General features: G+C 40.1%; 2 protein-coding genes across 3 annotated transcripts in view; one reads left to right on the top strand and one right to left on the bottom strand.

Moving 5' to 3' along the window:
* Window positions 1–26,733, top strand: part of UBAC2 (UBA domain containing 2) — a 103,144-nt gene that overhangs the window by 20,356 nt on the left and 56,055 nt on the right. The gene's annotated exons all lie outside the window — the stretch shown is intronic.
* On the bottom strand, window positions 59–5,456 carry GPR18 (G protein-coupled receptor 18). The gene is made up of 3 exons (XM_075139605.1): window positions 5,301–5,456; window positions 2,796–2,923; window positions 59–1,905 (listed from the first exon to the last, which is right to left on the bottom strand). The coding sequence occupies exon 3, from the start codon at window positions 1,856–1,858 to the stop codon at window positions 896–898; it is 963 nt and encodes a 320-aa protein (XP_074995706.1). The 5' UTR covers window positions 1,859–1,905; window positions 2,796–2,923; window positions 5,301–5,456; the 3' UTR covers window positions 59–895.

Raw genomic sequence — 26,733 nt, 5'->3', positions numbered from 1 at the left:
GGAGTGAGATTTTTAAAACTAAACACCATACTAGGTTTTTTTTTTACTTCTACTTTTTTAGCGTGTCTCTTGAAAGTAGCTAAAGGCTAATTTACTAAGGAAGAAAAAGCATGGGTTTGACATTATAAAGATGTATTTTTTTGTAGCGTGTGAGTATTCAAAAGGAGTAGTACTGCAGTTATTCATCATGTTTGCTACCTTGGAGTTTGTTGCTTGGACATAGGTTGCTAGTGTCTCTGGACAAATACAGTATTTTCATCTGTGTAAAAGATACTTTGTGCAAGAGTACGGTGTAATAAATGTGCACATTACATCCACAGGGAGCTAATGAACAGTTTGACTATTATACCTTTTTGATGGTATTTTTACCTATGACTGCAGTTGTTGTCAGTTACAAAGAAATCTGCATCAAAGAAATTTTTAGTTGAATGAAATAGAAACATTACCTACATATGCTTTGTTTTAAGTCATGCTAACATTGATCTTGAGAGAATGAAGCTAATTTTAGAAGTGTGGGATATACAGTAGTTTCAGGAGCATTTGGTTGTGCAAATATAAAAAATTGATATATACGTTGCATCATAATTCTTCAGTGTTGTCTGCTTTATTATACTAATAGTCACTTTCTCATGTCTGGCAATATTCACAATCTTTTGAGATGACAAAAGCATAGGAAAGTTTAACACCAATACTAGGATTTAGTTCAGATTTGCAAAAGCTGTTGAGCAAATATAAAGAGGTGCAATTATTATTCTGCTTCTCTCATATTTACAGTGCAACAAATATATCTGTTACTTCTGGCTATAGAACATTCTTCAGTGTAGTAAAAATGCTAGAATTTGGAAGAAGAATCACTTGTTTACATCATAGAAGTCCCCTGACATTTTTTCTCTTTTTATATCATTTCACTGTTCATATTACTGAGTGATCTTACACTTCCAGTTCTAAAACTTTTCCTGCGCATGCTTCGAAGGTAATTGCGATAAAGGATTACACTGATGACTCTCGCCTGAAATTGTTTAGAAACAATATAGTACAGTATAACGTCCAAGCATGTACTGAGATTCATGAGAAAAGTGGTAAAGGCTGCCCAGGGATTGTAAGTTGTATCTTCATCTTGCAACATCAGGAAGGCGAAGCAAATGTGGAAGGGTACAAAGCAGATGAGTACTTGAGCAATCAGAGTAACTATAATTCTTATGGATCTCTCCTTGGCCTTAGGCTTCAGTTTGGAAGTCTTGCCACGGATAAAATTGTAAATAATGACTAAGTAACACCCCATCATAATAAACAAGGGAATCAAAAAGAAAAAAATCAAGCGAGAAAAGTTCAACGTATTTACTTCCTTTAAATGGATGATATCAAGCATTTTCATGCAGGTGGTGAAATTCGAGGCTTTGTCTGGATCAGATTGTAAAAACAGCAATGGGGATGTTGTTGCAAGGGTCATTACCCAGATTCCAGTGCAAGCCAGCACAGCTTTTTTTGTATTTTTTAGTTCTTTGGCATGTTTGGGCTGGACAATAGCCATAAATCTGTCTACGCTTATGAAAGTGAGCAACCACAGAGCAATGGCTGGATAAAATATAGTGAAAGCACTGATAATCCTACAGAACGTATCTCCGAAAGGCCATGTTTCTTTCCCATGGTAGATTATCCGAAAAGGCAAGGAAAATATAAAAATTATGTCAAGTAATGCCACATTCATCATATATACAGTTATTGTTGTCCTCTTCTTGGTAGTGCAGCTGAAAACCCATAGTGCAGTGGCATTCACCAGCAATCCCACTGTGAATACAAAACTGTAGAAGACCAGTGATGCAATCCTGTATTCTTCAGGGTGGTGATTTCCAGGCATCGTATTTTAATTGAATTTAGGAATACTTGTTGCACTCCATAAATACCCTAAAAATAGATAAAATATGAAAAGTTATTCTCAGTCAAATAAAAACTTTCTTCAAAAACAAACGAGATTGTTGTAGGATGAGGTTTAGTGTATTGTTTAACTGTGAAAATGTGCTAGCTTTGTTGCTTTTTCTGACTACAAACACATTATTGTGCTCTGAAGATAGTACATGTACTGTCAGACTTGTGAAAAATAACATTTATAAGCTAGTTTTAATTAAATATTTTAATTACTTCAGAGACTTCTTATATAAGGAATCAAAAAGTCAAGATTGACCAGCTACTTTGAGTATGGTTCAGTAGCTGATAATTAGATTGAAACAACTGTAATTGAGGTAAGAGAGCTATTTTCTAAAGAAAATATTTCTTCAAGTTGTCCCTGTTTAAAAATTAATGACTAAAACTAGTTATGAAAAGAAATAATTAAGCATGGCATGTAGTGACGTTTGGATATGCAAAGTGAAGCACTGACTTTGCATTTTATCTGTGTAGGAACTACTTAGCTCCCGAAAGAATAGGTGCATGCTGTTGCTCATAAAAGACATTAAAAAGCTATCTTAATAGCTATGTAGCTTCTAATACAGTATTTAATCCCAGGGCATCAGAACCAACCACCGGACATATGAATGAGATTAATAGATTGATAGACTTCCTATTTAAAAAAGTAAAAGGATGGGAAGCAGCGCAGTCTCCGAGAAGGGCCTGTGTGAACAGTATTTTGCGGGGGAAAAGTTGCTGGCTGGTCCAGAGCACAGTCGTGTTGCTTCTCTCAGCTTCTTGGTCATAGGAGTTGGACATCTGATATGTCATTGTGCAGACTCAGGTGATGAGAGCTGAAAGAGACTATGCCCTGGTTTACTTGGGAGCCATTTGAGGATGGCAGACCTTACCTGATGTTTGCATGGGTGCTTTGGTTAACCTGCACCCCCCCAGCTTTCCAGGCTCTTGCTGTGGTCACAGTTTCATGACTTCATGGGAGGGTTCCTCTTGTTTGGCCTTTTACCCAGCCCTGTGGCAGCTTTGTGAAGAGGAGGAAAGAGTTAGTTGTTTGTCTGATCTTTGCACTTATGACAGCCAGCTGAGTAACTTCTACAGTATCAGGGAGGCACCAAAACTGTTCTCAAGAGCAGAAGAGTGCATAGTTCCTGTGTGCTTTAGCTCCAAAAGTGGAGAATGCATTAAAAAAAAGCTTGTTGTTCCTGCTCGCCTGGTTTATGCTTTCACTGTAATGTTACCAGGTACTTTTTTCAGTTGTATACGAACACATAGTGGATTGAACCAGTGTTTATTAATCTAGCATCCTGGTTCGACGCTGGCAAATATCAGCAGCTTTTGAGAAGAGTATTCATGGAGTAACTAACTTAAGTAGGACCTATTAGATCTTTCTTCAGGTTAGTTTCTGCCTTGAAATATGAAGTTTGGACTCCTGATTTTCTTACAGTTCTCCAGATTACAAATATAAAAGAAAAATTATGCATACAAATATCTAGCCCTAAACTTTTCTCTCAAAGATTTTTTTTTTTAGCTGTACAAAACCAAAGCTGTGTTTTCTGATCAGATAGGGTCATTAGAACATGTAACAGAATTTATGTTTTGTATGGGAAAAGCTATGCATATAATACTGACAAAAAAGAGGTTTGGAGGGCATCTGTATGAATGCCTCTAAAATACCTCATTGTGTGAAGAACTCTAAAAATACAAAAAATAAAGAGCAATAGCAGACCTTACTGAAAGGTAGATGACATATGCTTGAAAGAAAAGTTTTGTAGCACATGCTTGTAGCACAGTTGAAATATTATCTGGCATAATGTTCCACTTTCATTACTGTTGCATAAAATTGTCCAAATATTGCTTAACACACACACCCCACCCCCGCACATTTAAAGTGTTTTTTTCTCTTTTGTTCTGTTTTTTTCTGTCTTGCTAATAGTTGTGTATGACATAGTGTGTGACTACCTATCTCAAGATCCTGACTGATTTAGCAGGTGAATTGAGTAGTAACGTATAGGATAGGTAGAAGAATTCACTTTGTATAGATGGATGTTAATAAACAGCATGGATTTTGGTTTTGGTTTTGCTCTTCTCTCCTTTGGACTTGCAGTGACTGTAATTGTTTCTGGTCAGGTCCTGTTTCCAAAATAACCAGCAGGCTGATGTTGATGGGAAGAGGGGAAGCTGAATCTGGCATGAGCTTCTATCAGGAAAACCTGTGGTTCCATGCCTTGTTTGCTGGTTATTTCAAGTTTGTGCCAGTTTTGAGATATATTAAAGATGGAGATACGTCTTTGACATACATCAAAGAATGGACCTGCTGTAACAAAAAGGGGTTTTTTTTGTTTAGTTGTTGAAGATGCTGTTTCCAAACTTTGTGGGTATAAATGCATGTCAGTGTTATAGTTAGGTATTTCTCCTAAATTTAATTTTTAGGAATCTAAAATTTAACATTTACTTAGGTAAGAAATAATGAGATTTTTTTTAAAGTGTGTAGTTACCTGTCTGCATTTATACATGAATGCAGATGTTCTGCTTTTTCATCAATACTTGTCTGCATGGAGTTCAGGTTGGTATCTCCCAGGTCAGCCCACGTAGACCTTTGGGTGCCTCTGGGTGGATGGTTTTGCCCTAGTTGCCATTTTTCATAATAGGAACACTTACTTACTGGTATTGATTAAAGCACTTGCTGAAGAGCCCCTGGAGTCACTGGTTTCCAGATTTCTGTCTGTGTTAATTCTAAATGATTATTCTGATGTTGATCTGTATGTTTTATCAATCTGTTTTAATTTTCTAATGATAGCTGAGGTCCTGAATGTCTAATGTGAATTGTGAAGCCCATCTAGGTGCTGTGTACGAGAACAAAGACTTTCAGAACAAAACCAGAATTAAATCTTTTCCTCCAGATTCTTACTATGAGTTAGGCAACAGTGACTCCATTTAAAGGTTTGTGCATGTATCTCTCTTCTCAATCCCCTTTTTTTTCTTTGGCTTTCCCTTCCATTTGCTCACATTTCCGTGAGGAGGACATGGCTTTCAGTCAAGGGCAGAGAGACCAAGCAACAAGATCTTCTCCTGGTTTTAATTTAAGGAAACCAAACATTTTTTCCTTTAGTGATAACGTACTTACCAATGCTTTTAGTTCTTGCATATTTTTAAATTTATTGTTAAAATCCTAAGCAACAGTATTTATGGTACTGCTTTTACAAATGCAATCATTTTGCTTTAAATGTTATTTATAGAATGCTGCTGATATTTTGAAAGTGCATTAAAGAATTAATTTTTTTTTCATTCATTCTAGAATAAATGCCCATGTTTGGCTTCTGAAGAAAGAAGTCTATCTTAGCAACATACGTAAACATCCAAGTTACTTTGTTGGTATAGCATAATAGATTGTTACTCACCTTTTGTGCACTACAAAGTTTCTTCAGAGATGCTCCTTTCATAGCCCCAAATCTGTAGAAGGTTTAGACTTCCTCTTCTCTGCTCAGCTTCACTTAGCTAAAATAGCTCCTCTTCACAGGCAGGAAACAATGACGCAATCTAGCTAGTTCTGAGCTTTTATTGGTCATACTTAAAAGTATCTTGCTAATATTTCACATACGTGCAGTGTCTGTGAACTGATATTTCTAGTACCTTTGAACAGGCAAGCTTTTATAATGTTTCCAGTGTGGTCAAACTGGGCTGTTGTACTATGTATCTTTTTAAAATACATTTTTAAATGTTTGTGGTATAATGAAAGCATATTTTTGGTTGATGTTTACATGCAAAGGTATCTGCAAGAATACGCATCTTGGTTATGCAAAAGTCTCTAATAAGCACAATGTAAATGTATTTTCTGTAGAGCGTAGTCTGGTTTTTGTGGAAATCCCCATTTTATTTATATTGCCTTGGATAATAGTCAGTCTGAAAGTGACAGAAACTTGGTACATTTGAAATGAGAAGTTTGATCCACTTGAATACACGGCTTCGTTTATGCCTGTACTTACCACATTTTACTAACACGACAACGTTTCTATATTTTATTTGCTGTCTAAAACAATAACATGCCTATTTAAGAGCTTTGCAGAAAAATGCTGTATGAAAAGAGGTTTTAGCCTTTATTAAAATGGAGTAAAATCTCTGAAAGGTGTCACTGCAACAGCCATCTTTGGAGGGATGAGAGTATTCACAAAAGCCAATAGGTAAAGACGACTGATTTCCTATGTTTTTTCTTTGTCAACTCGGAAAAAGATCTGACCTTTGAAAGAACCATTCAGAGGAGGAGATCATTCCAAATTCTCTGTAGAGAGCTCGCTAGCTCCAGGTTTTGACCATCAGTCTTTGGGACATTGAAGTACACTGCAAGAGTTTGTTACCTCTTGTGGCCTCCATTTTTTCCCCCCAAACGAAGCAGAGAGATGTGTGTTGAGGAATGGAACAGTAATATTTCAGTCTCCTCCTGGCATGCAGTCAAGAATTTGCCAGGATGTGCACGTGGTGCCAGAAGCAACAAAGTCCTGCTGTTCAGATGTAGCCAGAATCAGGTTTGTTTCTGGGGTCATCTTTCTTCACTGACTGTAAAAGTAATGTAGGTAAGTGTTTCTCACTTAGTGCTAAAGATAACTTCTGTGAAAAATACCCTCTTTGCTGGAATCATGTAAGTTATCTCAGCTGAATGGGTTTGTGGTAGTGCGTGGGTATTTGCATAGGTCAGTGTGATGGGTGAAGTAATCACAGGGAGGGACCTGGATATGGTTTTCAGTGTGTAGATTAATAATATCTTTAAATATTTGGTCTTTCCTGTTTAGGTGAACTAATACCAAACTTAATTTTTGTGATCATTCCAAAGACCTCTTAAATGCAATAAGCTGCGAATCCTACCCAGACCATCCTATAGAAATATAAAGCTATTTAAAAGTGCTTAATATTTTAGGATTAAGGAGTATCTTAAAAGGACTAACCAGTGTTGAAAACTCTTCAGTGGCATTATCATTAGCAAAACAACTCTGGAGCATGCTCCAGCAGGATGAGTCACTCATACTCTTTTCAAGTTTAGTGAAAGCTCATTGAAATTCAGTGACATAGATATTTTTAAAAGGTTTAAAAAAGTGTGTGTGGCTCCTGGAAGAGAATAACTATGCTTTTGAACTCTCCTAGGCAAGAGTACTTTATTTTTAGCAAAATAATGTACAGAAGTCTGTAGGTCCCTTCCAACCTGAACTGTGCTATGGATGTACCAAAACAAGCAAGTGGATAGACAATGCCCCCCTTAGCTAAAGAGGGAGTACAAAAGTAATTCTGGATTTGGATTGAAACCAGGCAGATGTTGAGGCTGGGATCAGAAAAGCTGTATGCGGTGAACTGCCTCTTGGCTTGCTGTCTTCTTGGGAGTGACATTTTATAGCTGTGTCCTTTTTGTCTGAAGAGGGTGCCTGTCATCTTGACCCCACAGGGGAGGTCATGCCTTGTGAGGGCAGCTGGAATCAAGTCACACTTCTAACTTGATTCCAGTTTACACAGGTGGATAACAGCAGCCCAGTTGAGTTTACGGGCACGTTAGCCATCCAGCTGGTTTGCTGTAGCATATACATGTCAGTCTGTGTTCTGCTTTCACTCAGGCTTTCCACAGTCTGCCTGGCAGAGAAGAGGCAGCCAAACTGCTCTACTGCTGACAGGCTGGAGGGCCTTTCCCCGAGCGTGGAGGGGCAGCTCTGTCTGGCAGCGGTGTGCTGAAAAGAGGTGTTTGCACTACCAGCAAGCATGCGTTCATTCTTGGCTAGGTGCTCAGGCTGCAGCTGCAGGGTGATAAACATTTGGATGTGAACACCCCAGTGAAAAGTTGCACTAATTGTGGTTTGCGAGAGGCAGTGGGCTGCTCTGCTGTACCACATTCCCCTGGCGCTTTGGTTTCTGTTGTAGGAAGCACCTGACTCTATTTTTGTTTTCTTCTGCTTCTGTATTGTTTTATCAGCTAGAGATGAGTGTCTTGCATTGGTTTCCCTCAGATGGGTGAGTACTTCCACCACTCCAGCTTTTACTGAAATAAATGCTCAGTTCCCTCCGGGGTCTTTTTTTGCGATTCTGAAGTTCGGGGAGAAAAGATCATTTTAGTTGCATTATGTTGCGTTAAAGCTGTTTTTTAGTAGTTAAAAGCTAAGCCAATGTATTTCATGTCTGAGGATAAGGCAGAGTGCACATGTGGTTTATTATGGTGCCTTCACCAACTGGCAGTAAGCCTTAGAAGAAATGAGCTTGATTGCTTGCCACAATATGGAAGTGCAGCACTGAATGGATTGTCTTCATGCTGTTGCTTTTGCAGGAGTAATGTACTGCTGGGTCTTTCTCTTTCAGTGGTTTAGTCATGGTACAGAAAAGTGTGTTTTGCCTGTCCACTTACCGTGTAATGTAAGCTTTGTCCAGCTGATACAGAGAAGGTCTGTGCGCAGAGGGATCACCCTCCACTTCAGTTTGGTAAGGAGCAGCCTTGAGCTTGTGTTCTCCTTCTTCCGAACTTTCCATCTTTTGGACCAATTGAAAAGAAAGAACCGAAGCTTCTTGCACAGTCCAGTGCACCACTGGTGCAGGAAGCAACTCTCCCATGTGTCAGTTTGTTACCTTACCGGCTTGCAGTTGTGGGTGAGTTCACATGCAGTTTTGGGTTACTGTTCTCAACCTTGTTGAAATTGTGCTTCGTTTTTTATTCCCATGTTGTGTTTTACCATAGTGAAGGTTTAAGAATATACTACTGGTTAAAAGTTGTCATGGCACTGAATGCATAAACTTACTGCAATTGTTTCCAGTTTTGCCGTATGTATGTTACTGAGAGGCTGCATCATGGCATAGCTGTCCCTTCTCTCCCACGCAACCTGCGAGTGCGTATAAATGCTGTGTGCAGCAGAGCTGAAGGAATGGGAAACAGAGCAGCTTAAGAGGACTGCAGCCTAGTTAGCCATACCTGACATGTCCTAATTACTGTCACACTTTGCTTTCTCTTCAAGAAAGCATTTTCCTAGAATTGAGGAAGGAGTTCCTGATTTTTTCCCTTTAAAAAAAAAATCAATAATTAAATTGACATTCTGTGTTTCTTCTGGGGTGGTTTTTTTTTTCCCCTCCTTGTACAGCCAGGACACACCCTGGCTGTAAATACCCTAAAAATATACAGTGCATCTGGCCTGCAGTTCATCTGTTCAGCAGGGTCAGCCTTTGAAAGAAGCAATACTTCAAAAATTAATTGAAATGAAAGTTGCATCTCTAAGATGTCTGAGAGTGGACTAGAGACAGCGGTTTGTTATGCAGCAGCAGCAGTCTCAGAATGTGTGTAGTCTAATATTAGCTCATGGCAAATACCAATACAGCTCCATGCTTGTTGGTGAACCCAAGTTGCCTTTGGCAGATTTCTTAAAATATTGTGTCTGTGTTCTGCCTTCCACCTGTGTTCTGTTGTGTTGGGAAGCAGCTTCTTTTTTCCAAAAAGTGCAGATTTCTCTTGACAAATATTTCATAGTTGTTTAAAACCTGCTTGAATACTAAGCTTTTTTCTTTTCTTTTTTAAATCTGTATGTATTGTCAGGAGCTCTGTAATGAGTTAGTTGTTCCAGTTTGGAAGTGTCTAGGAGAGCTTTTTCAAATACTCTTTCCTTACTAAGTATGTGGTGTGTGATATTTTTGCTATTAAACTGCTCTTAAAAGTCTCAGGTGCGTAGGAGTACTGTTCTGAAACTTGATATGCCTCCCAGGGATAGAGTTAATGTTTCAAGAGAAATGTCTTTATAGGGAGCTGCTTACACTCAGATTCTTTTGATGAAGTCTAGTGCAGAAGTAGGGAAAATCGTTTTAATTCCTCCAGAGTCCAGGAGCTTGGACAACCTCTGCTCAGTTACTAGCCTGAGTATATGTAATCAGAAATTAAATAATTAAATATTGCTACATGCGCTTTAGCATGCCACTGAAGTGTTTAATCAAAAGTACCTGAAGAGAGAGTGAGCTGTGCACATATTTGAATTGGAGTAAGCACTGTCCTTGAAATCAAGGGCACCTTGCTGTGTGTTGCATTCCTGTGCGTGGTGCCCAGCCCTGGCAGGTAGCTTGCTTTGATGAAGTGACAGTGTTCTAACGTTGTTCTGGCCATGCCACCTGTCCCTGGCACAGATTAACAAACACAATAATGTGCTGAGGTTGTGAAGCTTGGTGTGCTGTGGTGGAGTTGAGCTGACGTGAGAGGGAGCATTCAAGATGGTAAAGGGGCTGGCATAATCCAGACCGGGACAAAGCAGCTCAGTTCCTGCCACATAGCAGTAAACCTGGTTAGTTAGGATCTCTGCAGGGCAGGATTGCTTGGTGTGTAGGCTCAGCACTGTCCGTGGAGGGAAGTGGAGGAGAAGTTGAGTGTGGGACGAGGCCAGCTGGTGCTGGGAGTTGGCAAAGGAAGACAGCAGAGCTGGCTGCGAGCAGGTGATTTCAGAGAAGTCACTGTCTTTGCACCTGACATACAGGTGTGGCATTTTGTCATATCCCTTTGTGGTCTCTCTCTGCCATGTGAAAAATTCCAAAGGAGGCATGCTACCCACCTGCCCCATGAAGGCTGATTATCAGTGTGTCATTCTTTTCTGCTCTTCGAAATGCACTTATCCTTTAAACTTGGAAAGGCAAGAAATAAAGGCCCTTAACACCTTTTTCGTCATATCCCAACTAGGTACAGTGCTGGGTCCTATCACAGGACTCTATACTTTCTGACAAACTATTAAACTCTCTATATATTTTACACACACACACACACACACACATTTTAAAGGGAAGGAGTGAAACTCAACTTTATCTTGACAAGAAGCCTAGCAGAATAAGGCAGAACATAGATTTGAATTTCAATAATTTAAGCAGCAAGTTTCCTTGTGTAGACACTGTTTTGGTAAAGATGGCTTTAAGAGAGGATGAGCCAGTGAAGCTGAACTGGGACTTGTGTAGTTAGCATTCTCTGACACTTTCATCCTTTGCCTACAAATCATACTGGCTGTTAGTGCATTTTTATTTTTGTCCTAGAACATCTGGGACATGGCTTTCTTTTGCTTGTAACTGAGCTCTGTGCTGTGTGGTGATGTGGGCCACCAAATTCATTACCCAAACTTACCCAAACTGCAGAAATGGGAGGGGGTACACAGCTTGTTTTGAATAAGATGCAATGGAGGAAGGAAGGACTGGAAAGGTGGAGGGATGTGGGACATCTCTGTATTCCTCTTTCTTTCTTATTTGACACCATTTGAGGTAACCATAAGAAATATACTAGCAGCCTATGGCTCACAGTGCTGATTACCGTCTAGATAACGTAGTTTATTTCCAAGATGATGGGGTCTAAGCTATCACAGTTACTGGGTGGGTGCTTGACATAGTATCTTTTAGTAGCGATGCTGGATCTTGCTTCTCTTTAGTGCCAGACAGTTCCTGGCCTGATGCTTATACTGCCTGGTGCTAAGATCTCTGACATTTGAAAATGGGGCTTAGCCTTCAATAAGAAACAGTTTTGTGAAATGCGTTTTGACCTCTGCTGTGATGAAAATTAATTACTGCATCAATGCTGCCATCTACGGTTCTTTAGCTAGCATAGCAACAGATCTTTGGAACAGCAGAAAAAAGGTATAACAAGGTCGTTCCTTTATACACCTGCACTGCTTAGCCTGTTGTGCAGGAAAACTGATTATGAAGAGTGAAAAACACTTCGACTCCCCCATGGAAAGCAGGTACTGCATCGCGTGGAAGCTTTGATCGTTCCCGTAGTTGTAGAACTGCAAATTCTGTTGTTGCTCGAAGAGTTACATTTCACACAGGTCTCCCCCTCACATTTCTTTTTGAACAGTAAGATACAATTCTGAGAATGAGTTGTAAGTGAGGACTTCCTTATTGTGTATAGTCCAAATTTACCTTGAAAAAGTGAAGAATTAGAAGACACCTAGTGGGGGAAGGAGGACTGGAGGCAACATTTGCCATTCTTCTTCTGGCTTTATTGTATAACACAAGGATAAAAACTAAAATTAAAAATTAAGCAACCCCGTGCTTTTAAAGCCACCCCCTTCCCAATTTTGTTGTGTTTTATTTGTCTGATACGTCTCTATCAAAATAAGACACAACAGCAGCAACTTTCTTAACACAGAACTTAATTTTTCTGAAGGAATGGGTGTTTGTGTTCTAAAAGTTTTATGATTAAAATATTTCATGAAAATAAACAATGCCTTCTTTCCTATGTGGGAAGAGGGGGCCTCTTTTTTGGCTTAATAGTTGACCTTTGAAGGTTATTTTCAGTCTACGTGGGGATGACCAATTCTAAGAAAATCAGCTTTTCTTTCTGTCTTTACTGGCAGCTTGCGTTTTTTTCCCCCCTTCTCTTCCTCTTTCAGGAAGTAGCAACCTTGTTTGTTCCTCATGTTCAACCATAGTAAAGGAAGACAGGGATGTGGAAGTCCCTTTGGAATTTAAAAGGAAATCCTGCATCTAATTGTAGATGTCTGTGCCAAACAATTCTGTACAAATGATAATTTCAGCTATTGTTTGCAAATTGGCTTACTGTTGGTGGTGCCCCATGTTACTTGATCTGAAGGAAAATAATCTTGACGTAGTGATTTCATCCTAGAAACATTAGTTGTCTCCTATCTGTAGAAGTTCTGCTATGAGCATGGATTGCTACAACATTTTTTTTTTTAAGGATCCGGTATCCTTTCATACAAGGGATAAGACATCCCCATCCATCACGGAATGAACTGCCTCCATTCCAATGATGGTCTACGTATCTCTCTTCCCTCTCCTCATATTTGTAGGGCAGCTAATTATTTGATTGGGGTGGAGGAAGAAGGAAGAAAAATAGATGAATAATTCTTCAAAGCAGTTGGAGGTGTTATTAGTATGAGGAGATACTGTGTCTGTCATGTCTTTGCAAAATAAAGAGTGTATGGTTGCTCTGTTAGGACAAAGAGGAGGGTAGTTGAGTAATCTCACAAAGGAGGTCTTGCAGTGATTGATGCTTTAAAGAAACTCCTCTTGATTTAGCAAAGTAATGGACAGAAGTTGATTCAGTAAGTTCAGTGGTTTTCTGAGAAGGCACAGTTGTATAATTGAGACTTTAAAAAGCAGATAGACATGAGACAGAAGACAGTGTGCATAGTTAGTAAGAAAACTAACATGGTTGCTTCACTGAAGAATTAAGAAATTAGAACGTCTCTTTTCCAGAGTTAAAGGACTTTGCAGACTTTCTGTATAAATAACAAGATTTTTTTGTATGACTTTCTTTTAAAATTTCATCTTTGCTTTTATGCTTACCGAATACTCTCCTTTTGTTTAGTCATCACTTTGCTTCAGACACCTTGGTCTGTAGTTGTGAAAAAGGGTTATATGGTGGTCTTAATGGGGAAGTATTTTTTGCAAAGAAATCACTTCTCTGCTACAGCTTTTCTATTTTGTTTCTGTTTTGTCATGAACAAGCTAAACAATTTCCTGCCAGCAACTTGGGCCTTAGAATATTTACAGAGTTCTCTTTGGAAAAAGAAAAGATGAGCTACAGCCACAGATCAAAAGAAGGTGTGAATGCTGTCTTAACAAAAAACCTCCAAAAGTGTGGAAAACATTTTAATTTTCAAGTATTGTGAAGTAAGCCAAACTGTGTGAATAAGATGAACATTAAAACCTCTCTTTAGTCCTTAGCCTTTGAAGACATGTTATGATGTCCGTTACAATGTACTAGTTATAATGTGGTAAGTTATGAGAAAAGATTTGGGATTTTAAATTTTTTTTTTGACCAAGAATTCAAAAGTGGTTTAAAAAATGGCTCAGCCAAAAAATAATAATATTTACTGTAGAAGAGGTCTGAGGGGTAGGCAATTACTAGACTGTTCTACAGAATTGCACTCAAAATCTTGAACAGCGGATATATGAGTCACATTTCAGTAGTCAGTTCCAACTTACCGTCTCTAGAATGAAAATAGTTCATAATAAATGAGGGAAAAATAGCTTATGTGCTTTGCAACGTAGGTCATCATAAATTGCCATCCTTTGGCTCTGCTCTGCCCAAGCTTTACGCTAAATACAGATCCTGATAAAAGATCATTGTTAGTGCTTAAATCAGCAGGGAGCTGGGAGTGAGGACCCTCCTCAGCCCATCACATAATGGGGTGTGCCCTTGGGTTGCTTAGGTGTGGACTGGGTGATGTCTGTGGTACATGGCATCAGGAGGGTGAAGAGAAGCGGGGTTTCTGTGCTGGAACGTGGGAACTCGTAGCACAGTGGGGGATCAGATGTCAGAAGCTGGTAGGAGAGGCTGTGGGACCCACCTCTCCATCCCCAGCACAGGCGGTTGTCACGTGGTCAAACTCGTCCACGCAAATGGAGGCTAATGCTAGCCTGTGCCTCTCTCTGCAGTTTCTTTACACCAGAAACATGAAACAGGTGAAGTTATGGGAGCCGTAAGTTCAGGTAGGACTTGCACACTTTGAAAAGAAAATATATTTCACATGAAGTAAGAATGGCTACAAAACTAACCGTGTTCAAAAGCAAATGAAATCTTAACTCTCTGAGTTCAGGCATGAAACGTACCAGGGTCCTGGATCACTACTGATCAAATACATTTTCTCTGAGGCAAGAAGTTTGCAGAATGAAAATGTATATATTAGATACAGAGTTAAAACCCAATCCTCATTACAAGTTGGACCATTCCCAGTATAAGATTGCACTTTCGAGGCTATATGTGTCTCAAGGGCCTCTTGAAGTAAGTGCCTATCTTAAATGAAGTTGCCCACCCTCTTGGTTAGTAGGGTGGCTCACGAATGGCAGCTTACCAGAATAACTGTCAAAATCCTTAACAACTGCTAGACAGCTCTCTACTCTTTAGATTCATAAAGACTGTAAAAGGCTCAGCTGCCCCTCATAGAAACATGAGTTTGATTGCTTCCAGGCTATATCTGACCAGGCTTGCAGGGCACTTTTACTCAGGCTGGGGTGTATACCCCCATGTCCCTCTGGACTTCTGTAGCTTCAGTGAGCCACTTGGCGGTTTGTCCATACCTGATGCTTTGCTCATTCCTTGCCTTGCACATAAGCATAGTTTGAGAGAGTGTACAGTGGTGGTTAAGACACGTACCCACAGGATTATAGCCTTTTGTCTTCAACCATTATCTGATATGTTGTCCCAGATTTCTATTACTTAAGCCAGGAATCTTCTGTGATCTCTTTGGAGGGACAGAGACCTTGTGTCTTGAGTTTCCCTGTCTGTGTACCAGACATGCAACAGCTTCGGACTAGGTGGACTAGGTGATCCTTTTGTCCGTCAAGGTTCAACTTACCCGAACAGTGATATCTGACAGTACTATGGTGTATTACGGAGATGTGAAGGTGACACATCATCCTCTTGCTTTGGTTAGGGATGTCAATCGGTTGGTGGAACTTGCTTTACTTATTGGCAAATTATTGAGTGGGATTTTGAGTGCTTGTCAGGTGTGTCACAAGCAGGAAATCTGAGATGATTTCTCAGAGCTATTTTTAAAAATATTTTCCTCTGTTCTGGAGCCAGACATGAGGCCACGTTTTCCAGTTTTCAGATGATACAGAGAGATTGGGCAGGATGCAGACAAATTAGTTGTGATGGCATCACTCCATCTGAGAGGCAGCTTTCGTTCAAGACTATCTCAGCTAACAATGCAGTCACCTCACATCTGCTTCTTTGCTTTTTGTCATTGCTTTCTGGCCTGGGGATAGCTTTTGGGATTGGTAAAGCACATCCACTAAACCCTGGTAAGAAACAGTCAATCAAGAAGCAGCACTTATTCTCTTGCAGTTCTTAAATGAATTGATTTTCTCTGTGGTGTGAGACAAATACCTTTCTGTGTTTTAAAACTTTTGTTCATTTTTTTTACATTTTTACTTATGTGTCTTAAGAAAATAAAATCAGTTCTATAAAGGGATACTCAGCAGTAATCTCTATGCTTTTCTGTGGAGAGCTTTTCTGTCACTTGTCACCATGAGTTTTATCAAGGGCTTGACGAGAGAGGTGGTTTTGTTTGTTTGTTTTGCCTTCGCTTAATGATCCTTTTCCATAATGGAATGTTAATTTGGTGCTGTCTTTCCTCGCGCTATGGCTCTTTGAGCCTGTGGTCACCATCTCTTTTCACCTTTTGATGAAGATAGTGTTTTGGTAGCTGTGTGCTCTGCCGGAAGTGTGAAAGAAGATTCAAGCCCTTGTGGCTGAAGCGGGGTAAGATGCTGTGCTTTTCCTCTTTTCTTTTTAAGATTCTCCTCAGAATTCATCCGAGATTCCTACATCACTTGTTGGAATATCAGCCTGCTGATGTTTCATCTAAACCCTCATACTTCTAGAACTGGGGCATCTCTGTACCTCCTGGATGTCAAACACACTTACTTTTTTTTATATTTATAAAGGTCGTTCAGGAGTGTTTCTTGCTTCTTCAATGCAATAACTGTCTCTGTACAGACTGTTGTAGTGAACAGCAGACTGTGAGACAACAAGGGAGCTAGGGGTAAACAGCAGGCATGAGCCTCAAAGTCCACATCATTAAGGAATGTTTCCGCTCCAGAAATAAAAACTGGAGTTTTATTTACACCTTAGTGAAAGTGGTGCTTTGGCCACAGGCCTGAGGCAGCGTTTGCCGTAGCTGTTGTGCAGTCTGATCTTTCCTACCCTGAGCACTATGTTCCTTCTTAAATAACTTCTTTGGGCTGCAGTTTAAGAGAGATAAATGTTAGCAATAATCCCAGTGAATGTTCGTACAAATATTCATTCAAAGGAAAAGAAGAACTACTTGCTTATAACTGGAGACTGGGATGTGTTATCTATATGCATACCTCCATCTTCTCATCTATTTCTGAACCCCTTCTTTGTGTTGGAAGTGTGAGATGGGCAAACGGGAAAGACAGAGTGTGCTTTACTCTTTCCACACTATGTTCAACCAACAAGGGGAGTAGACAGTCAGGAGTCCACCTTACCGGTATTCTTAAGCTAAAAGTCTTTACCCTTAAGTGATTAAGTTATGCACTTCCAGACTATGAATGATTTAAACCATCCCAAAAAAATCTTGTTTCAGATATGCATACCAGTAAGTTCAATTAAAGTAGTTTCTGCTTAATATAGAGGTGTTTGTGAAAAGAGATTAAAGAGTAAGGGGGCAGGATCAGAAGATGAGACCTAGTGTATTTAGACTCTTGAGGGAACTATGAAGATCTTAATACATGGGGCAGAAGAAACAGAATAATAGTAGACAAAAAATTCTCTTAACAAATGCAAAGTGACACTTGATCGGTGTAAGGGAGCTTGAGACACCCGTACTCTGAACTGAGGGCTCTGACTTGTGTTTGACTGATGGAAAGAGCTGTGCTAGTTCAAGATATAAACATGGCTTCCCCAGCTATATTCTTCCCCCCCCACCAGAGCCTTGTACAGGAGGCAGCAAAAACAAATGTGTGGCTTTGCTTCACCTGCTGAAGGTGCAGTTTTATAGCAGGGCTGAGCTGGTTGAAGCGTAGGCTGCTGCTTACGGAGCAGGTGCTTGGCCCCAGCCTGTACTTTCCTATCTACCACTTGCAGTGCAAGTCATCTGACTTCCTATAGGCAGTGGTTTTAGGGAGATAAAATAATGTTTAAAAATAAAACGTGTACATATATATTTTTGCAGGGATCATTTCCCACTAGCTTAAGTTTCTAAACCTGCTCACTGGTGGATGAATGCCAGCACCAGAGCAAGGAAAGCAATGGGAACATGTAGCTGGAAGGCAGAACAGGGACTTTCTTCTTCTGTGACCCTGTACCGCAAGATTCACAGTTGATTGCTTCAGCCCAGGTTTGGGTGCTTGAGGTTAAGACATGCATTGCTGTGGAGCCAGTAACCTCTACCGGAGGAGGGGTGCAGATGGGGCAGAAGACCATAACCTCTGAACTGGGGTTCTTCACAGTTTATCACATCAAGCCCTGATTTTGATAACTGTGAGGAGACCAAAAAGTCATTATCAGCCAAAAGCTCTGCCCTATACAAAGCTGTGCCATCTGAGATACCAGACTATAATAACAAATGGATAATCAGCTGTTTCTTAACTGGTGTCAGGATTTGCTGAGGATTTTGAGGGTGTTTTTGAAGTGGGACAATGCTCCATTTTCACAATAATTAGGATACTTACCTCTGCATTGCAGTTGGGATGTGAAGTCTATCTGCTGTCGCACCTCTCAGATAGGCACACATGCGTGCACACAAAATACACAGTTGGGTAACATTATTTAAGAGGAAGAAAGCAGTGGGAGGTAATTTGACAAAAAGTGTTACCAGTGGTTGAATGTACCTGGAAGCAAGGTGGTACACTTTGGAAGGGCTTCCCTGAGATGAGCTGACCCTTTCAAATTCAGAAAGTACTAAGTGGCATTTGTAATTGCAGGCTGTCACCACTTTCACACCTACCTTTCTTAATTGCTTTTATTAAGTGGAAAGTACCAAGCATGTCATTATTAGAGTTCTGTGAACTAAGTGTAATTTTTCAGATTGGAAATGTGTTTTTATTTAAGGAGGGAGAAGCTGGTCTGCCCTGTAACAGGATTAATCTCTGCAGTCAGTATTCTGTAAGCAGCTTCTGGAGGTAAACATTACATGTGCTTTGCCAACGTGGTTAAATATTGCCAGCTGTCTTAACCCTTTTTAAAGATAAATGAGCTGTAATTGGATTTCTGTACTGGATAATTTTAAACAAGGGTAATTAGAAGAAGCAGTAATTGTTATGAAGAAACTGCACAATAGGCATATTATTATGAGACGTTGCATCTCTCTGAGTGATTGAGTATTTGTCTATCAGAATCAGGGTAGCAGATTAGAGAGAAACGTGCTTTGATGTGGCAATTCCCATTATTCTTATTGTGTGTGAGGAAACAGAAATGGTGAAGAAGTGTGGGTTAAGTTGGCAGGGCGGGGAGGTGATGCTACGGAGAGTTACTTTGTACCAACATTGTGAACTTTTAAAAATTAAATTGAAAGAAGAGGAAAGATAAATTGATTACTATCTTTTATATTTCTACAAAACTTTTAAAAATAAAAACAGACACTATTTTTGTCTGCAATAATATACTTTTAAAAAATAAAATAATATAAACTTTCAATCAGAAATTGTTTCTCCATACAGCCAGTTTCTCTAGGAGGGAGGTGGATATTAAGAGTAGAAAACTTGTTCGTTTCAGTAGAATTTTAACCATTCTGTTGGTAATCTTTGCTTCATGCCCGTTGCAAAATATTAAAAAGTTAATACTGAAGCCAAATGGGGAGAGCAAATTGTGATGTTGCCCACAATATTTTGTTTGCTTGGTGTTGTTACCAAAAGTCATCAAGTGTTTTTTTGGGAAGCACAGATAAGAGTACTCAAAAAAAGCTAAGTTTTCAAATTAAGGGATATTTTTATTTCACCAGTTTGTTTTGAACAAATAAAACACAAGTTTATTTAACTTCTGAGGTATTTGTGGTTTTGTTGACACTAGTATTTAAGCTTTTATGTATGAAGCACAGAAATCTCTCAAAATGTTTAGCCATTTTTCCCAAGCTCATGTAGCATTAATTGGTTGTTATATTTTTGAGTGTGTGTTGCCATCCTAAACACCCTAAAAAGTGGGAGTTCAAATTCATATTTTAATTCTTTGTTTTCTTACAACCACTGACTGCTTGATTACAATTTTTCTCTGAGGGAGCATTGCTTGATTCTCTCTCATAGATTTTAGGATAGCTCATTGTTAAGTTCTCCATGACTAGTAATTTGCTTGCATTTTTTTTCTGTATTATTCTCCGCAAAGCCTTATCATTAGTTTGTCCACTTCCATTCTGCTCATAACAGAAATTCATTAATTTAAGTTTTTCAACTTAGTCACTTTGATCTTTTTGATTTGAAAGAATACTTTTTGGAGAAAAAGAATTACGACTCATCTTTTATCCTACTGGTGTTGGCGGTTTGAAAAGTGCTAAATAAAATACTAAGTGTTTTGCACCAAGGAGAGGACACTTCTTTCTGGATCCCAATAAGAAAGGCACAAACACTTGCAAGGCAGATAACTATTCATTAATAGCCCAGAAAAGCCGATAGCAAGTTATGAAATCTTACATCTCTTCCGATGCTGGGAACCCCGAGATGTTACAACATTGGCTGGACAGCATATGGCTCAGATCCCATCCATGGTGAGGTTCACCAGCTCTGAGATCACTAGTGTTCCTCCAGGGTCTTGCTCACAGTACAGATCCATCAGTCACTGACAGAATCAAGCTAGGAGTGAGGACTTAGCTTTTAAGACTCCCTTGGACAATATACTCTCTTATTCTTATCTTATTAATAAAGCTGCAGTCCCAGAACTGTTGCATATAATAATTCACATGAATGAGACAATACACCATACGTATACTTAAGATTAAATGCGCATTGACTACACATCGAGTAATTATGTATTGACTGTGCAAACATTGATTAATTATACTGTTGATTAGATACACCTTGATTAAGTAGCAGTCACACGGTATCCATGATATAGAGGCATACACCTTGATTAGTGGTTATGTGGATCACTAACTTTTCACAGAATAGTCATCCACTGCTGGCTACTACAGTAGATAAACAAATCATTATTGGTAAGGTTACTTCCGCAATTGCAAACATTTTAATTCAGAGTACTGCTGATTTTCTGATTTCTTACGGATCAAAGAAGTATTGCTGTTCTAAGCAAAGGTCACTTAACTAAAGTAAAATTTCCTCTATAGTTCTGAGGTGCTCTGCAGTTCTTGGTGCATCTCGTTGGTATGCCCTGACATTCTTCCCCTCCCACTTGGCCACTGCTGTCATTGTCCTGTGTGTGGAAGAGTCCTGTTGTGAGCAGTTGGGTTATATTGTCAGATTAGGTGGAGTGTAAATCATAGTTCTTATTTGCTTAGACCTTTTTTTGAGATGCTGACAAAGTTGGATAAAACTGTGAAAAGAGAGTAGCAAAAACTTCTTCCACCAACGTGTCTGTGGCCGGTGAGGTGCGCTTGTTTCCTGTTTTTGTTTATGACTAGAAAGTGGCACCTTTTGAAAGAGCATTAGAATCAAATTTCTGTGAAGTAATTTCAGAATTCAAGCTTCATCTTTATGCCTTGCTAATCGTAGCTATTTTGACAGAGGATGTAAATTAACCTATAAAGATTGCTCAGTCTTAGAAGAACTGATTAAAATGTTAAAGACAAATACTACTCTTTTTTTTCTTTTTTCTTTTTTTTTTTTTTAAAGTTGTAAAGACCTTATCTAGGCCATATGACAACGAGACTTCATCTGTACTTAAAATACATTATGGTACTAACTATTGATACCTGTTCTAAAAATCTTTTTTGTGGACATTTTTTGATTACAGTTCTGATCATTAATCATTTAATTTCAGCAGGAATTTGCAAGTTGCAGCACAAGAAGCACTGCAAAGGTATATATGATGGCAGTGGTGCTTGACTGCTTGAATAGAGATGCTGAGCTATAGAGTTAAGTGCCTCCACCGCACCAGCAACCACGCTATCAGGAAGACAGGGCTGTAGCCAGGGGAATTAATTTTTCCAAGTTCAGCTTCCACATGCAGTGGTGGAAATATAAAGAGACCTTTTATGGCAGCAGTAAAATCAGTTCAGACAACAGGAGGCATTTCCCTGACCCTAGGCTCTCCATCTACGGTGGTCTTCAGCTAGTTGCTCTCAGCCATGAGCTTGGCCTCTGTAGCTTTGCTCAGCTGTGGACAGCTCTCCCTGCACTCCTGGGTACGGAGGGACTCCTCATGGCCAAGGGCGTGGGATGCGGGTACTAGCTGAGTGGCTGGAATGGTGCGGGAGAAAAGCAAAGAGGGGCAAAGAGATGGCCTGGCTGCACCTAGAGTTATAAGCTGCTTGTTTTGCAGTCATCCCTGGTTCTGCTTGCCAGTGGTGGTATCCAAGCGTGTTAGTTTTAGAGCTTCTGCTCTAGCTTGTGGGTTAAGAGGAGTTAAAGAGGAAAGCTCCTTCATTTAAAGAAATCAATACAGTGTAATCTGTTACGTCAGTAATTTCAGATGGCTTGATTTTTTTTTTTTTTTTCTCTCCATGGAACTGAGATGCTTTCTTCCAGGTCACATTCTTAATAGTGATATACAATGTTTTATCTTCTTGCAGGCCTCTTTCTAGATGTCCTGTCTGATCATTTATGTTGGTTTTTGTCTAGAACAAAGCCACTAGGGGAGATCATGAGATGATGTTGTTAAGTGTGGGGGATATGAATGTGAAGCTTTGCCCTCTATCCCTCTTTTATCATAAATAACATTATTAGGTATCTATCCTAGTAGTTAGCCCTGACATATTTAAAATAGTTGGTTTGCCTCCATCTGAGTGAATGAAGAAGTAAGGTTCTGATAGGTGTTTGGGCTGTTTTGAATAGCTGGCATTGTGAATACACTGTATATATTTTCAAAAGAACAAAAAAAAAGAACTGTCCTGGAGTTGCCTTTATAGTCTGATAATTTGTCAGGAGTCTTCAGTTGTCTCTTTTTGTCAAAAATGCCTCACACATGCAGCTGGCAGGGGTGCTTCATCTCTTCCTGTCCAACTGGAGACAATGGTCTGTCATTGTTCCTTCTAGACACAACTACTGTAAGTTTCCATACTTAGAAGTTGTGATATTAAGGTTTCTTCAAGTTCTTAGCCCCTTAGTATGAGCAGCTGCTGATAAAACACTATCTTGCTGCTTTGTAGGCTAGTAAGTTGAGAATAATCAGTTTTCAGCATCTCTATATTTAAAGCAGGCTGCCTCCGAGTGCCTTCTGCTAACCACAACTTCCCTCGAAAGTTACATGCCACAGGAAGGATGAAACTGCTAAGTCTAGCTTATTAGATGGAGGAACATAGCTCTCCTTGTGCATGGTATAAGATGATGTATACTTTTCTGGGGGGATAGAATAACCACAAATGTTGCTGCCTTCAGAACAGGTGCAAAACTTGCTTTTTTAGTTTAGCCCTTTGCACAACATCTGTCACAACTGAGGAAAAGAAAAGAGGAAGAGGAGAAACTCATATTTTTGCACTGAGGAAAAATGAATGCAGCTTTTTGGAAAGAAATCTAGGCTGTGTCTTGACCTTTCTTTATTTTAGGAGGATGCTAATGACAGCATTTTGATAAGGGCTTAAATAGAGGACAAGACTAGAAGATTTTAAAGTGATATCATTTGCTAGTTTTACTGCAAGGCCATTGAGTTTCATGTTGTTTTCTTGTCTAACTTAAAGTTTTGACCAAATTTGTTTGTCGTAGAAGGATGCAGGTTGAAAGGAGCCTCTGGAGATCGTGTTGTCAACCCTGGTAGTGCCAATTTAATCAGGGCTGTGTCCAGTCAAGTTCTGAGTATCTCTAAGGATAGAGATTTCACAGGCTCTCTGTGCAACCTTTCCCAATGTCTGACTAACCTCATGATCAAAAAACGCTTCCTAGTGTTTAATTGTTCCTTGCTGCAACTTGTGCCTGTTAGTGGGTGTTGCCATCTTTGCTGTACCCCTCCCCGTTAGGCAGTTGAAGACAGCGGTAACATCTCCTCTCAGTCTTCCCTCTCCAGGCTGAACCATCTCAGCGCTCTCAGCCTCTCCTCCTCTAGCATGTGCTGCAAGCCCCTTCATCGTTTTTGGTAGCCCTCTGCTGGACTTGTTCCAGTATGTCAGTATCTTTCTTGTACTGGGAAGCCCGAAACTGGGTACAGGACTCCAGGTATGATCTCACAAGTACTGAATGGTGGGGAAAGACCGCTTCCCTCGACATTCTTTCGACCACAGTCCCGTACATGTTTGGCCATGAGGTCACACTACTGACTCCTCTTTAACTTGTCCACGAGGATCCCAGACCTTTTTTGCCAACCTGCTTTCTAACCAGGCAATGCCCAGCCTGCACTGTTGTGTGGGGTTATTCCATCTGGGATGCAGGACTTTACATTTGATTTGCTGAACTTCATGAGGTTCCTGTGAGCCCATTTTTCCAGCCCATTGAGGTCCTATTCTTCTTTATTTAATGCGTCTGAGCAAGGTTATCCAAATTTGGCAGTCATGGGGCAAGATCCTAGTTTTGAGACCTACCTGTATGCTACTGTGGTAGAAAAAGTAGATCAGTACGCTGTTGATCTCCCTGTGTATAGAGATAACCTGTTCTCTTCTGCCACCCAGCTCAAACACAGCTGGACTTCCATTCTTTCTTTGCACTTGCCTTCTTTCCTTCCTCTATAATTTGGATGAAGTGGTGAACAGCTTTGATCTGACTGTTCATAGGAGAAGAGACTAGATGACTTAAAGGAAGGGAATTTGATGCAGGTCTGTAAAATCATGAGTAATGTGGACAGGGTAAATAGGGAGTCGCTGTGTTCACTCATTTCTAGTACAAGCAGGGGACTTCAAATGAAACAAACAGGTGTCCCAAGCAAAAGAAAATGGCTCCACACACCATGGGTAGTTAGATTGTGGAACTTCTTGCTGCAAGATGCTGCAGGCACAGACGTTTTATTTGAGTTCAAAAAGGGACCAGACAGGCTGATGGAAGAAAAATTGATTGAGAACTGTCATGTGCAAAGATGAGACATCTGCCTCAGGAAAAAAAAATTGAGGAAATAATGTCTGAGCATTTACCACACAAACAGCAATTCCCCTGTTTTTCTTCAGAAAAGGGTTGCAGCTTGCCTGAGTTCATTTTGTACTGTAGCCTTAGTCTACAGGCTGCAGCTTAGCCAAGACTGTAGCAGGAAATATTTCACTCAGATGAATTTGATGTTTTCCTAGTGATTCTTGGTGTCCGTTGACCTTGTCTGTATTGAGCTAGCACAGTGGGATACTACTAAGATACAAACCTTAGTTTGTCTTGAGTTCTTCCCCTGCTCTGTACCGCAGAAGTGGAGATAGAAGAGACAGACTACATCGCTGCTTTTCAGTTCCTCCAAAACTGGTCGTATAAGGCAAAGCTTCTCTTCTTCTCCTCAGCTGTACCCGATTTATTGTTCTTGTGTTGCAGGCTGTCTCATTGTTTTCTTGGAGTCTATTCATTCCTTGCTTACCTGAAAGCTTTTGAGTTTCAGAACAATGTTAGTCTTTAATGCAACATCTGTTTAAACCCAAAACACAAAACCCTCCATTTTTTTCTTTATACTAATGAGCTTGCTTGTTTAAGAGGAGTCATTAACCACCTTCAGGAATTGTGTTATTTGTGGTAGCATGTTTATCACTTCGGACAGTTGCTGTTACTGTCTTTTTCTAGGAGATGACCACATAGCTGACAGGTTCCTCATCTGCATAGCTTTCAGGGTCACAGCCAAAAGAGTCAGGCAGCGATGCCTTGGGGAATACCTGTCCTCTTCTGCTGGGACTGTAAGCCACAGGAGATTGTGTTCTTTATCTCCACACTTTCAGTTAGGCTTCAATATCTAGGAGCCCAAGGCGGCTGAGGGAACCCATCTGAGCACTTGCAGTAGTAGTCCTTAGTTTTGCATTCTCAGTGAAAGAAAAGGTGGGGGCACTAAATGCTCTTTTGCTGAAAATGCGTGTCTGTTTTGGGATTTTTCACATTATGCACCTTCATTTGGTCATGTGTTTAACAGCAGGTGTCTATACAACTTTCTTTTCTGGACTTTCACAGAGACAGTCAAAATGTACCATTTGACCCCCAGGTAAGATTCCCAGATATTCCCAGATAAGATTAGAGAGAGATATCAGCAGTGGACATGTAGTCTAGTTGGTGTCTTCTTAGCAATTGCCCTAGCCCTACACTCTGAAGTGTAGAGAGTTAAAAGGTATTCTATTGTTTTGTCATGAACACGGGTTTTAAGATCCTGCACTTCACCCTCCAAATAGAGACCCAGTTTCTCCAAAGAACTTCAGTCAGATCCTCATAATGAGCAAGCCATTTGAACCTCCTGCTAGTTGTCAGCTGCTTTATTTACATGTGAAAAGGGTGGGTGAGCTCCAAATCCGTATGACCATTTCCTAGCCTTTCATGTAGAAGGGGGCATTTCCTAGAATGTATCAAAAGCTTTTGGCAAAGCAAAAGCTCATTTTCTTTTGCAAAGCTCATACTGCTTCAGCCACATGTTCCATGGCATGGCATGCTCATGTGTTTTAGCACAGACACATGCGTTCATTATATACTCAGTGTTGGAAAGGAAAAGGTATGACTTTACCCCCTTTATTCGTGTCTGTGCAGCATGCAGGAGGAGAGGGACCTGAGGCGTGCCACTACAGGTAACTGCTATCATAAAAATACTCCAGCAAACAGTACTGGGGGAAGAGTACCAGTACTCAGGATGAATGGATAAGGGCATCTTGAAGAAAACCGGTTGTTTGAGAACAGCTGTAAGTTTTCAGTATTACTGCTCTCCCTTGCTCCCGTGCAGCAGCTTGTTACCATCTCTCTGGTGATGGCTACCAGCCCCACAGCACAGCTGGTAGAAGAAGTAGGGCAGATGCCTGCTAGATGACTTCAGTGCAGTGTCCTAGGCCAACTGAAACCACCACCGCTACTTTTGGCAGCTTCAGATAAGCACTCGGAAAAGAGGCTCCTCGTTGATACAAGTGTGCATGAGCTGTGAGTGCGTGCTGACAGGTAGTGAGGGGAAGCAGTGGCATCAGCCGCCACAGCTGTAAATTGTCACTGTCTGTCTGTGTGTCTGTGCCTTTGGGATTCTCGTCAGGAAGCTGAGTTTATCTTGGCTTTTAAAGGTTTTTATTTTGCTGGTTTCTTCAGCATTTGAGAAATATTAAAATAAGGAGAAAAAAAAATAGCTTTTCTCAAACCCTTATCTAACTGGAACAACGCTCTAAGGCTTATTAGAGCAAAAGCAGTATTTTGATGTAA

Source organism: Calonectris borealis, chromosome 1, assembly GCF_964195595.1.
Source record: "Calonectris borealis chromosome 1, bCalBor7.hap1.2, whole genome shotgun sequence".
NCBI classification, from domain to species: domain Eukaryota; kingdom Metazoa; phylum Chordata; class Aves; order Procellariiformes; family Procellariidae; genus Calonectris; species Calonectris borealis.
The sequence above is the reverse complement of the archived record's forward strand: the minus strand, read 5'-3'. Positions and strand labels throughout refer to the sequence as shown.